Source organism: Melopsittacus undulatus, chromosome 21 (genome assembly GCF_012275295.1).
Source record: "Melopsittacus undulatus isolate bMelUnd1 chromosome 21, bMelUnd1.mat.Z, whole genome shotgun sequence".
Lineage (NCBI taxonomy): Eukaryota > Metazoa > Chordata > Aves > Psittaciformes > Psittaculidae > Melopsittacus > Melopsittacus undulatus.
Window position 1 is genome coordinate 949,119 of NC_047547.1, and position 13,781 is coordinate 962,899.

Below are 13,781 nucleotides of genomic sequence, written 5' to 3' on the forward strand. Positions count from 1 at the left end.
GGCGGTGATAGAGCGTAGCCACCGGCACCCGGGAGCGCGATGGCGCCTCTGGCGGACCGCCCAGGCCTGGGCCTATTCCCGGGGAAGCGGAGCATTCCTTGGCTCCGCGGCCGGGAAAACCGGATCCTTCCCGCTGGATCCAGGCCCCTCCCGGAGCCGGCATCGCTGCGGCCTCCACGAGGCACCGGTAACCAGGCCCGGCCTCAGCCTGGAGCCACAGGGACCGGTTTGGATCGGGAAGGAGCTCAGGAGCGTCCGGTTCCAAGCGCAGCGTGAGGGGAAACCGGACCCAGGCCTTAGCGCGTCTCCTGCCCTCACCTATAGCGCGTTAGGAAGGGTCCGGTTAAAGCTTTACTGCGTTCCTCTGCGGCCTTCGCAGCTCCCAGCGTTGGTTGCCGTGTATTGGGCACAGCAGCACTGCGGTGATGGATCCTAACGGGGTTCAGTGATGGTTTCTGCTTCCACAGGTTCGTATTTGCGGCTTCCCATACACAAAGGGTGTTAAAGTCGCTCTGTCTCACGTTGTGAGACCACTGAAGTTGCCTGGGCCGGAGCCGTGACAACGGGAGCAGGAATCGGTGCCGTTCGGGGTACCTGAGCGCTGCTCAGTACGTTTATGGAAGGATTTATTGGCTGTGTTAAGTGACTTGGTTGATCATAGAACCACAGAACAGTCAGGGCTGGAAAGGCCCTGAAGGTCATTCAGTTCCAACCCCCTGCCATGGGCAGGGACATCTCACACTAAACCAGGGCACCCAAGGCTCTGTCCAACCTGGCCTTGAACACTGCCAGGGATGGAGCATTCACAACCTCCCTGGGCAACCCATTCCAGTGCCTCAGCACCCTCACAGTAAAGAACTTCCTCCTTAGATCCAATCTAAATCTCCCCTGTTTCAGTTTGAACCCGTTACCCCTTGTCCTGCCACTGCAGTCCCTAATGAAGAGTCCATCCCCAGCATCCCTGTAGCCCCCTTCAGATACATCTCACAACATCTCTTCATACAAGTGCCATAAAATATTTCTCACAATCCTTAGAGCTTGTCCCCTTCCTTACCCCATGGTTGCTTCCTTACAATAACAATCCTTGAAGAGAAAGAGCAGATGAAGCACTAAGCAAGCAAATCAGGCATCAATATTTATTAACACAAGACAAAGGAAACACAATCAATGCGTTAATGGAACACTGTCCAGCCAGGTGTTAAAAACATAGAGCTAATCTAATCTGAAATAAATAAAACCTTTATACATAATTACATAATGCTGCAGCCTGAATCTGACAATGGCAGAGAGCTTGACAGAAATGAAAGCAAAACTCCATCTAGGGCTAAAATGCATCTCGTTTTTACAACCTTATCTGTAGGACAGTTAGCGTGACACATCTGAATTACATTTAGAGCAGAAATGCAGTGCAAATTCTAACAAGACAGGGCTTGAAGTTACCTGTACCCACATCTTTTGCTTCAGGAATATTCGTGAACAGCAAGACATACAAAATCCTTTAGTTCAAAGCATTAGGAATTCCTAGCTTGGTAAGTTTCACTGCAGCTGTTAGCATGGAATCGGATGGGCCATGGCAGGGAATACTTTTGCCTTCTGCACAAGCTGCAAAGTCAAACTGGTGTGGAGAGTCTGCTGCTTGGGATTCCAGGCTTGAGTCAGCACTTAGGGGAAAGCATCCAGCTCTGAACCCAGTGGCCCTGCCAAGTGACTGAGTTTGTTCTCTAAAGCACCACAGCTGCATCTTGTGACAGCTTTGCCCTGACAACCAAATGATCACTTAACCAGTTCGGAAGAACAAACCGAGCCCAGCCTCAAAGAGGCTTGCAATGAGAAATAGCTAGCACTTAGTGCTGTACAGTTAGTTACCTCACAGGGATGTTGTAAGGATTAGATAAGATCCTCCTTTACAGAGGAAGAAACGGAAGGAGTGAGTGAAATGACCCGTGGAAGGCCTTGTAGTAAGTCATTAGCAGAGCTGGAGCTGGAATGCATGGTTTCCAGAGTCACAGCTCCGTACTTCCTCCTCTCCAGGCCATTGCTCTTCACTGTGCCAAACATGGACAGAAGCAAAGCCCAAGCTGGCCAGCTGCTGTGTGTCACTTACTGGAGATCAGGGATGGAATGTGCTCTCCTTCAAGGGGCAGGACTGTAAACTTGCAGTTCTCCAAGGCAGAGAAATGGAACATGCCAGAAGAGAGGTTAAGAGCACCCAGTAAACTTGCAAGAGAAATCCCCAAACCAAGAGAAGCCATTAATACCTATGCCAATAAAAACAAGGGAAAAAAAAAGAAACCCAAAATAATCCAGTATGTCTTTAAAAAGCCATTTTGGAAAGTCAGTCTGCCCCATACTGGGGCTCTTGGATTGAATTAATACATGCGTTTTCCTTATAGCTGAAATATCACGAGTTAAAACAAAAGACAATCCTAAAACTGCACATAAAATCCCCTTCAATGGACAACAGAGTCGTGGAAACAAGTCACCAAAGGCTTCACTTTGAGGAAGAAAAAGGTGACGACCACCAGGAACAGGCAACGAAGTGAAGCTGCACTGCAAAACACATACAAAGAGTGATGGTCAATGGAACAAGATGACTTTGCTGGCTGAAGAGGGAGAACCTCTTTTGTGCACTTCGCACCCTAAACCATAGCACCACCAGCAGCACCAGGTCACAGGGCCACCTCCCTCCCCATGAAAACAGCATCTCCCACGTTGCCTGACCGCTGTGGTGGATCCAGACATGGTTCAGAGAGGTAAAGTGAAGTGTTTGCAAGCAACTCAACTCTACGCTTGCCATAATAACTTCCAGTGCCTGAATCTATTCTCCCACCAAAGGGGTTTCAGGAATAGCATTTGGAACACTCCTGCCTTCGGCAAAGAACTAACAGTGCATCCGGAGCTCTGGTTTGCTTACAGATACACTGAGTTCTGCTCCAGCTGCCACAGGGTCTTCAGAGTTCAGCCTATAAAGCGATGCCAAACTGCCCCCAAACTTCAAACAAGGTCATTTGGAACATCTCAACAAGTTCACTTACACTGGAGACCACTTCTGACTCAAAACCCCCCCTGTTGCAGTATCTGGTATCAGCTCCCATTGCTTCCAGAATCTGATTCCCTCAACATGCACAGGAATTTAATTGTTCTTAGAAGACGATGAAGTATTAAATGCAAGAAAGGTGATTTTTGAGTCAAAGCTTAAACACCTCAGCCCACTGTGCAATTGCTTCCTCACTGTAAGAGCTTACACACGCTACTCTAAGGCTTCTGTTTCTTGACCTTTAGGAATGTGGAAAGTGTTTGAAGGCTGGGATATGATGCACTACATTTATTTAACAATGTCTTTAATAGAATTGCTCTGTCTTGTTTTTGGGCCTCCTCCTGTAAGAGATAAAAATGAATTCAACTTAAACCCCAGCACCATCTCATTCTTTCTAGTGATTGCTTTGAGGGAACCCAGGTTGCTGCCTCCCACACTGAAGCCTATTTACAGTATTTCTTGCTCTTCCCAGAGGGAACTACATGGAGCGGTGGCTGAACTGCATGAACAGGGAGTTTAACTGTGTCAGTCTAATGGACTTTCTTCCCTTCAAACACAAGGTGATGCAGGATGAGGCAGAGGCATCGGGTGCATCCTTTCTGTTAAGCATCTAAGACTTGCACTGCGATTTCAACCCAATTCCACGTCACTGTTTCAATTCAGCCTCTTTTAGGAAGATGTGCCTTGGAATCAAAGGTTTCTGCATGCTGTGACACACATCTGGCCAGCAATAAAAGACTACACACTGAAATAAGGAAGCTTGTGAAAGGGGTGTTTAGCTCACATTAGTTGTCTAACCAAATGGAATTCCAAGGACCACAAAAGTTACTCGTCCTTAAAAATGTCTACCTTCAGCTGTCATCATTATCCAAGTTAATTTTCTAAGTGAATTATGTATAATAATATTTACATATTTAAAATATAGGCAAAATTCTTCTTTAAATTCAAGAAATATCTATAGGAATAAGTAACTCTTCGATTCCGGGCGTTACTGGTTTGGTCATGGCACAATTTTAACCAGGTTGTGTGATCCCATGGGATGAACAGCTCCAGTCCAGATGCAAAGGACATTATAGAGCAGGGAACTGCAGAACTCTGATGACCCTTGTCTTAATAGTTTATTATCTTAACTAAATAAACCCTCCCCTTATAGAATCCTAAACCAGTATTAGATAAAAATACAAATATGTACAACAGATGAAAAAAGTAGCACTACTGTAAAGGCCTTAAGGGATTTTGCAGCTCACACACTTTGCATTTGCTATAAAGCTAATATTGCAGTAAACTGTTACAGAAGTTCTCCATTGCCTACCACATCTCCTTCTGCCCCTTGGGAGTTAAATGGGGGTCTCAACAGCAGAGCATGAGATGAAGGGAATGTGGCAGCAATCTCAAACTTGATATCAAGTATTAGTAACTTTCACCAGCTTCAGTTCTCATTCCACCTCCTGTCATTTAGTGGTCCCACAAAGTCGCTGAACATCACTCCCCCCTGCCCATACACATCACATGTTGTATGCTACATATATGGGGTCTAACTGATCAGCTAGGAAGCTGTCACGAAGATGCATCCGTTGTTTCTCTCCTCTGGAATTGATGGGGATAACTCCAGGATCCACCACCACCACCACTCCCACAATCAGGTAATGTTCTTCTAGGACCACGTTGGTAACCAGAGGGACTAAATCCAGGGCTTCCTGTTCACAGCCACACAGCTCCACGACAACCACGAGCAAGTTGGTCCATGTGAACACAGCACTGAAAGTCAGAAAGAACAAACAGACAGAAAACCCAGTTATGCTCACAAAGATCCAACATTCTTTAGGCTCAGATGGAGTTTAGTACTTGCTTTGGGCTGCATTTCCAAGCCACCTAACTCCAAGACAACCTAGTCCTGACGTATCAAAGCTCAGTTAAATCTATCTCAGTACTGCTTAGTGTGAGGTAAGAACAAAGTGCTGCTTTCCCCAACTCAAATATATATGGGTTTTTACAGCACAAAGCAGGAAATGATCATTTCTGTTTTGAATTAAGGCCTGGGAGAGAACACTGAGTCAGTCAGCCCCAGTATTACTCTGGCCCGCAGAGAGAAAGCGAGGTTCATGTCTTGCTGATGACAAAAAAATACCTCAGTTTGCCCGCTGTTTTTCTACTAAACCCTGTGTCTTTGCTTGACCATTGTTACATTTCAGCTAGGTCAGGATGAATCCAGTTCTCATGGCTGTTTTACCATTCAGCAATGCTTCTGTGTGTCCGAGATACCGAGGTCTCAATGTCAATCGGATGGTAGCGCAGCCCCCTCAGCTCCAAAGTCTCATCCAGTGCTCCAACAACGTACAGTGCATCGTGGCGCTCTAGAGAGGAGAGGTGCGACATGGAGTGTATTGTACTATGGAAACAGGGAACGGCAGATAATACATGGAATCATCAAAAGATAAATCAAGTGTCTCTTGGATCAAGATCATGCGGATCAAGGCCTCCCTGGATGGGGCTTGGAGCAGCCTGGTCTAGTGGAAGGTGGAACTAGATCTCTAAGGTCCCTTCCAAGCCAAACCATTCATTCCATCTACACAGTGTGAATGGAAACTCATCACCTTCATGTCAAAGCTGCAGCTGAATCCATGCCATACCTCCACTGGCAGCTGTGAGCTCTGTGCGACGAACAAAGCCAAGGTAACCGGTCCGAGCCCAAAGCGTCTGAGCAGCATCACCAAAACTCAGGCGAGTGTTGAAATGATCAGCTTGAAGGGTTTCATTGTCGTAGATAGTGTAATAGCCACTGGCTGTGTGTGGACTATTGACCCAAATCTGTGCAGGGAGTGGAAAACCAGTCAGGCCTTACCCACTACAAAGCCAGAGCATCACAGAGTATTACAATGGGGAAGATATTAAACTGTAACAAGAAGATTCTCTTTTTATCTAAGGTTTTCCAGATCCAAAACTGGTCTGCATTTAGCTCAAGCCTTCAAATATCCTGGAAGAATCTTAAAGACGCATCTTGCAGATTGAGTCTCTTAATAACTGTAAGCTGAGGATTGAGCAAATAAAACTGTGGGGTTTTATAACACATCAAGTCCAAAAATGGATTATAACCTACTAAGATCAAATATACTGGTGTGTAATCAAGGTAAAGAAAGCAAAATGTAAATGAGATTATTTGGAAGCCAGTTATTCAAGGTTTAGGGTGGAATCAGCTTTCCTTTCTAGGAGGCTTTCTTGCCTTGACACCCGACAGTAAAATCACCCCCCTCAAACACTGCACAGCACTAATCCAGCTCACAGCCTGTCAACAGCAGCTTGCCTAACTGCAAAGGGAGAATAGAGCTCAGAGACAGCAGAAGCTGCCCAAATGGTGAAACCTGCACTTACCTCCCCAAGGTGAGAATCTCCAAGGGGCCCTTTGGTCTCGGGGTTGACAATGACCACTTTGACTCCAGGTAAGATCTAAATAGCACAAGAAGGAATACGTGATCCCTGTGGGAATCACCTTCATGCCCAACTGGAACACAAAGGCTGTTCCTTTACCTCCGGAAAGGTGTGATCTCACCCACAGCACTGACAACCAGGTATCAAACATGCGAGGACACGCACGCTGAGGATGGGGTGGAAGCTAATGGCATGAATGGATTTCATAACTCAAAAGGCACCCAGGTAAGGCATTCTGGACTTGCAAATCTTGATTTTGTAGAATTCAATGTTAAAAACTACTGGAAATACCTTTTTATTCATGCATTTAAAGAAGGGAGTAAGAGCTATATTAAATAATACAGAAAGCCTCTGAAATGCTCATTTCAAGGACAGGACAGCAGTCCCTTTGGTGGGGTTCATTTTACCAACTCTTTGATTTGTTTCACCAAAGCATGCTCCTGAACCAATGGATGCTTCATCATAAATCAAACTCACTTCCCCAAGGAATGCTGTAACCAATTACCACCTCTTCTCATGCCATGCCACCTCTCCTAGCAACACATCCACATCAGAGTGGGGGGACAAGAAACGTGTGGTCAGCAGATGCTGCGTGCCAGGCCTCTAGGTGCTATCATATCCAGGTAGTACATTCTCTATTCTATGATCATGGAATTACCTTCCCAGATTCTGAAAGCAGCAGGCTCTGAGGAGCTCCCCTTTCCACCAGACGTACTCTGAAGGTAAAGAAGACATTGTTGGGGGAGGGGGAAAAGGAGCTGCAATGTCCTGAGAGGTGATGGCTCGGGACCATCCCATCGCTTTCCATAGTGTTATTAAGTAAATCACGGTACCTGTCATGTCTCAAGGATTTCAGATCTACGTAAACCGTGGTGGGATCAGGTCCAGATGTTCCCTGAGGAGTGAACAGTGAGGAATGAATGCAGCTGCAGAGCCAAGGGAACTCCTGCCTGAGCTCATGAATGTTTCTAGGGGGTCCTTACTGGTGGCAAACTCCATATTCCCATTTCCCCAGCTCTGCAGCTGCACCAAAGGAAACACCCCACCAAACAGGCTGTTTGCTCTCCCAGTGGAACACCAGTGGGAGATGCACCTTTGGGGAGGGGGAAGCTGCTATGGATACAGCCCAAGTGCTCTCAGCTCTCAGCCCTTTGTTTCAGTGGAAACAAAACAGCTTTCCAATGGCATAGTTGCTTTGAGCATCTCTGATAGAACCTGGCAGCCAAAAAGAAGCTGTTTAAACCTTGTGCCAGCTGCTCTCTACCAAGCAGATGTTGGGCTCCATAAGGCACGCGCAGCTTGGTATACCACTGGATCTGGGAATGACAACAGCAGACACAACATCTGCCCTTGTGTTACCTGTAAGCAGATGGCAACGTTGACTCTTGACCCGAAGGTGGTGCTGACAGCACGCGAGGACAGGCCAATGTCCTTGAAGAGTTTGGAGAAGGACTGAGTGAGGGAAACCCGGGGCCGTTCCTCTGCAACCACCACACAGGTCCGGACACAGGACAGGTTGATGCCACGGGCCTGGAACAGGCACGAAGGAGGGCACAGGTCTGTGAGTGCCACACTGCACCAGGCCTGAACCCTCACCTAGAATGTGGTGGGTTGGAAAGGACCTGAAGCTCATCCAGTTCCACCCCCCTGCCATGGGCAGGGACACCTCACACTAAACCATATCACCCAAGGCCCTGTCCAACCTGGCCTTGATCACTGCCAGGGATGGAGCATTCACAGCCTCCCTGGGCAACCCATTCCAGTGCCTCAACACCCTCGCAGGAAAGAACTTCCTCCTTAGATTCAATCTAAACCTCCCTTGTTTCACTTTGAACCCGTTACCCCTTGTCCTGTCACTGCAGTCCCTAATGAAGAGTCCATCCCCAGCATCCCTATAGCCCCCTTCAGATACTGGAAGGTGCTCTGAAGTCTCCACGCAGCTTCTCCAGGCTGAAGAGCCCCAGCTTTCTCAGCCTGGCTCCATACAGGAGCTGCTCCAGCCCCTGGCATCCTTGTGGCCTCCTCTAAACACATTGAACCTTCAACCAAACTGGGTCCAGAATCCATTCTTATTTCTGGACATGATCACAAATGCACTAAACAGCGTTCACCAGTGGCTCAAACACGTGCCTTGTGCTGCTGAACTGGTGATCCACCCCAGAGCAGACACCCTCCTGCCCCCAACAGAACAAGGCTAATCCTCAGTCTCACAGATGCAGTGCGCTATTTCAGTAAACCTCCTGCAAAAAAGGCACCTCGAGTGCTTTATGGAGCTATTTTGTTTTCCCTTCCTCTCATCTCCAAGGAGCAAACACCTCTATTTAGCAAATCCCCTGACATGTGTGCTTTGCATCATGTGCTGCTCTGAGCCTTCACTGCAGACTCTTACATAAGCAGCTCTTCCGCATAGCATCCTGCTGCTGGCATCCTCTCTTAAGGTTTGCCCAGCAGTCCCTGATACTCATTGGTGATGTGCTACCTGCATTGCAATACGTACACCTGATCCATCCCAATCCTTTTCCTTTCCTGGGGCTGCAAAAGCAAAATGCTTTTGCTTTTTGAGCAAGCTGTGGACTTGCTCAAATACAACAGTTTTCCTCTTCAATCACATCGCTTTGCTTTCATGCCACAGCTTCATTTCTGGAACAGCACTGGGGGAACAGTCCTTACCTTTAACATTTCAACTTGGTTTCCAAGTCCCTTTGTGCACAGTTCCATGACTGAATAGGAACAGAAAGTGTCCCTTATTTTATACTGGCTGACAGTAGATAACCAGAGGAAAAGATTGGATTCCAGCTCCATAGGAGGAATTAAGATTGACTGGTGTCCAGAGTACACACTGTGAGGAACATTAAGGAAGAAAACACTTTTTGATGCCATTTCCCATTTATAACCAGCCAAGAGTCAACCTTCCCCTTTTGCCCTCCAACGTCCTACCTGCAAAGGCACCAGAGCACAAACCCCAGTCCACAATAGGGGTCAAGACAAATTGCGATCTGCCGGGAGGAGTAGAGCTCACACTGCAGCTTGATGGCCCTGCAAAGGCCACTCACTGCTGCGTGGGACATCTGCAACACAGAGACAGAGGAACCATGCTCAAATTGAAGGGCATCAACCCAGGAGTTCATCAAGACAGAGATGGGTTTGACTCCTTAACACTGCTCCAGGAACGATGCCTTTCATTCCCTCCTCTTCCACAGCAGGAACCTCTGAGCCCCAGTAAACCAGGACCAGTGATAACAACAGCTATTGCTTAAAAGGCTTTGGGCATCTCAGGCTCCAATCACTAATGACAGTCCAAGGCTTTAATGTTTTAGGTTCTCATCCTCCTTTCTATCAACTGTGTTCCTGTTCTGCTCCTGGCAGGGGAAAGCTCACACCTCTGCTCCTCCCTTCCTAGGCTGCAGAAGTGATTTTTGAGCACAAAGTCCCACTGCGTTGCCTGCAGTGAATCCACAGCTTTACTGCAAGCTTAATGGGCTTCAAGCTACAAGAGCCAGCTTTGGTGGAGGTCAAAGGGGGAGGTGGTTCAGGATATCAGGCAAAGACAAGGCACCAACCCCCCCATCTCCTAACCCCCTTTTACTGTACCTTTACTCCTGTAAGCATCCCTGTTGTGGAGACACTAAAATCGAGGTATGCTAACATTTCAGGCGTAGGTGGCTTATAGAGCTGAGCCAGCCGCTTCCTGGGCAAGTCATCTGTGAAGGCAAGGCACAACCGTGGTTCATTTGGGTTACTGAGCTGGTATTTGAAAGGAGAACACAGCTTTCAAACAGCCAGGGATGGATGAGGAAGCTTTCAATTCATTCCCTTTAGACTGAAGGCACGACAAGACTCGTGCCAAGGCTCCCATGGAGGAAATGGTTGGCAGGAAAAGGGAGGAAAGACTCACGCTCGTCTCCAGGACGTGAAGAGCTGCCTGCAAGGTGACTTTTCAGTACAGTTATTTTCCATGCATAGCTCAACAAAGGCAGCAGAGATGTCAGCAAACAAGGGCAGACCTAGCTTAGACCTTGGGTCGGTTTCCCTAAACATTCCAATCCTTTAGAGCCATGCAGTTCGTACCTGCAATAGGGGAGGGTCCCCAGGGCTATCAACCCCCTACACCGCATTAAAGGAGCCTTTTAGCCCATGAGCCCACCTGTGTCAATGATGGTTGGCCAGGTTTTCACGTCCACAGCAGCAGCTGCCTCCCTGGATCTCAGGAGCCTCATTAAGGTCTGGGTTGTGAGGATACAGGCGGCTTTGCTGACCTAAAACCAGGAACACCCATTAGGAAACATGGGAAGGAGAAACCGCGCATCCCAGCGGCACTGCCCATGGGAGGTTTTATGTTCAGAGACCCTTCTGCCACCTGCAGCCAGCTTCCCTCTTCAAACCTGCATCCATTCCCTTCCCTAAGACCCCAAATGCAGCCTAAAGTGCAAACAGCCATGTCAGGAGGTTTAGAGCAGGGGAGAACATTCCACTGGCTACATCTGCCTTCCTCTCCCATGGTCCTGTCCTGGTTACTGGGCCTGGGAAGTAACTAACAGCAGGATTTGTGCTTGCCCAGCAGTGAGGAGCATCAATGGGCCATTTGCAGTGGCAGCATCACATTAGGAAGCACTCGTTTCACAGCAATTCAACTTGCCACAAAGGGAGAGGTGGGTCCTTTGCGTTTTACCAAGGGGACCCCTTGTGCAGGATGCACTTCACTCACTGCTGGCCTGTGTCAAGGGCACGGGAGCCTGGGGGGCTTTGTTCACCCCTGGAGGCCCAGGCAGCCCCGCTCTCAGGTACCCCCCCCCCCCGTTACTCACTTCCACGATCATTCGCACAGTGGGCAGAGTAGCAGTGAGGCTCTGAGCATGGGGTGGTCTCACGGTCACAGGGATGCAGCCAGCGTACAAACAGCCATAGAAGGCGGTGATTAGCTCAATGCCTGCAAGGACACAAGAGGCTGCAGTGGGGTGCATGCCCTGGGGGTACCAGGTAAGTGGTTTTACTCCAAGCATCCGCTGCTATCTCTCATTAGAAGGTGGCACACACACCGGTCATTTCCACAGCAGGAATGTGCAACATAAGCACTCCAAACACGGAGGGCAGCACAACAGGGAAGCTAAGAAAGCTTGGCAAAGGAGAGACCCCATGGAAAACCACATCCGTCTCACAGGAGAGCAACATCCCAAGTATCAAACGACTCCAGAGTCAGTCAGCACAAAAACAACCGTGTGGCAGGGCAAGGAGTACACACACCAGAGAGCACCTCTCACCAGCAGTGAGCATCCTGCACACCCCAAGTGCTAAAGCTGCGTGCTGCTGCCCACGCTGCACTTCCCATTGTTCCCAACCTGCTGCTGTACAATGTCCCACAGGAAGCACCCAGTTCCCGCACAGCTGGAGGATGATGGCACTGGTCTCTACCAGATGCCACCCAGCCATTCCTCATGGCAAAGTATGAGAAGCTGCTGAAACAGGCAATGTGCCTTCAGGAAACCAAGAGCTGAGCAGACCAGGAGCTGAGGAGTCTCTGGTAGCACAGCTTTCCAGCCCCTGCAGCACGGTCACAAGTGTCTATGGACCTTGTGGTGAACGCATTGTACCACAGGGTCTTTATAACCCCAGAAGCCTTTGATGACACAGCAAGTTCTAGCCCTGCACAAAGCCCATACTAAACCAGCCCATTCTTGCAGTCCCTATGGTATTGCTGTTCCAATGACCTCTCCTGTAATCCCAGGTCCCAGTGAGATTCCCAGGAAAGCCCACGCTGCAGCCATCAGTTGAACCTCGCTTACCAGGAGGATACAGAAGCACCACATTGTCTCCTGCATTGAGGTGTCCTTTGTCGCACAGCACCGATGCGATTCTCTCTGCCTTTTTGTGCAGCTGGAGGCAGGTGGCTGTGCACACAGTGGTTCCCTTGAAAGGAGACAAAGGTGCTCGAAACAGAGCCTGGCACAACACAAGTGTCAGGGCAGGAAAACCCCTCCAAACCTGCTTACTATGTGTCAAGTCTATAGCTCCACGTCATCTATACCTATAGGCTGCTGGCATCCAATGAGCCATTTACTCACTACCATAGCAAAAAGAGAAGGAGTTAGATCTGCTCTAGAAAATTCTACCTCCCAGGGAGTCAGTTCAGGACATGGAAAGGTTGGAACAAGTCCAGAGGAGGCCACGAGGATGCTCAGGGGCTGGAGCAGCTCCTGTATGAAGCCAGGCTGGGAACACTGGGGCTGTTCAGCCTGGAGCAGAGAAGCTGCGTGGAGACCTCAGAGCAGCTTCCAGTGTCTGAAGGGGGCTATAGGGATGCTGGGGATGGACTCTTCATTAAGGACTGCAGTGACAGGACAAGGGGTAACGGGTTCAAAGTGAAACAAGGGAGGTTTAGATTGGATCTAAGGAGGAAGTTCTTTACCGTGAGGGTGCTGAAGCACTGGAATGGGTTGCCCAGGGAGGTTGTGAATGCTCCATCCCTGGCAGTGTTCAAGGCCAGGCTGGACAGAGCCTTGGGTGCCCTGGTTTAGTGTGAGGTGTCCCTGCCCATGGCAGGGGGTTGGAACTAGATGATCTTAAGGTCCTTTCAACCCTAACTATTCTATGATTCTATGATTCCTGCACCAGAACCTTGTCAGAACGTACTCAAGAGGGATACATCATTAAAGGATACAGGAACCAGAGGGACCTACAAACAGGCTCAGTTTGAAAAGCAAGCACTGAACCAGGACACAGCCACTGAGCTGACGTGACCGAGAGGTTCAAAGGTTATAACATGGGCAAAATCTGATCCAGAGACTAAGCCTGAGACACTGGATGGGCAAAAGGATCTGAAGGAGTCTTGAGCTTGTGCTAAGCCCCAACAACTCAGCACCCACTGTACCTTGGCATTTAACAAAAGGAAGAGCGGGTGGTCAGGAGTTGCTTGAGCTCTCCACTGCAACACCTCTGTCAGGAACTGGTGCTGAAACAAAGAGGCAGCAATTTACCATCAGTGCTTCTGTTTCAGAGGTGGGGTTTAAGTGCTTCCCCATTGAGCTGCAGGGTAAAGTCCTTCCCATCCTCTAGCTGTAAAGAAGCCTGATTTACCTTTTTAACTAAGTCATTGTCTTCTAGTTGACCAAGATCTCTTCCAGAGGCTTGAGCAATGCGCTTCCCAGCAACCAGGTTCCCCACCATCACAGAGGCAGGGCCAACGCCTGTTGGTAAAGAACAGCCACCTGAAATGGGGACTTTCCATGCAAATGGGAACCAACTGGCCTAGAACTGCAATCTGCAGGGACAAAGGTACCAAGATTCCCTGTAGGATCCCACTGCTCCTGGCCACAGATGCCAG

General features: G+C 48.7%; 1 protein-coding gene across 5 annotated transcripts in view; it reads right to left on the minus strand.

Annotated features, from left to right (window-relative positions):
• Positions 1 to 1,122: 1,122 nt before the first annotated feature.
• The window catches only part of DIP2B (disco interacting protein 2 homolog B), a 62,702-nt gene continuing 50,043 nt past the window's right edge, over positions 1,123 to 13,781 (minus strand). For all 5 annotated transcript variants that reach the window (XM_034071660.1, XM_034071656.1, XM_034071655.1 and 2 more), the window contains 15 exons: positions 13,535 to 13,644; positions 13,329 to 13,409; positions 12,244 to 12,367; positions 11,269 to 11,390; positions 10,608 to 10,719; positions 10,055 to 10,164; positions 9,401 to 9,531; positions 9,134 to 9,302; positions 7,823 to 7,993; positions 7,297 to 7,358; positions 7,122 to 7,179; positions 6,407 to 6,481; positions 5,668 to 5,845; positions 5,268 to 5,391; positions 1,123 to 4,795 (listed from right to left, as the gene is read on the minus strand). In XM_034071660.1, the coding sequence (XP_033927551.1) occupies positions 4,543 to 4,795; positions 5,268 to 5,391; positions 5,668 to 5,845; positions 6,407 to 6,481; positions 7,122 to 7,179; positions 7,297 to 7,358; positions 7,823 to 7,993; positions 9,134 to 9,302; positions 9,401 to 9,531; positions 10,055 to 10,164; positions 10,608 to 10,719; positions 11,269 to 11,390; positions 12,244 to 12,367; positions 13,329 to 13,409; positions 13,535 to 13,644 (1,880 nt within the window). In that variant the 3' untranslated portion in view covers positions 1,123 to 4,542. The remainder of the gene's footprint in view (positions 4,796 to 5,267; positions 5,392 to 5,667; positions 5,846 to 6,406; positions 6,482 to 7,121; positions 7,180 to 7,296; positions 7,359 to 7,822; positions 7,994 to 9,133; positions 9,303 to 9,400; positions 9,532 to 10,054; positions 10,165 to 10,607; positions 10,720 to 11,268; positions 11,391 to 12,243; positions 12,368 to 13,328; positions 13,410 to 13,534; positions 13,645 to 13,781) is intronic.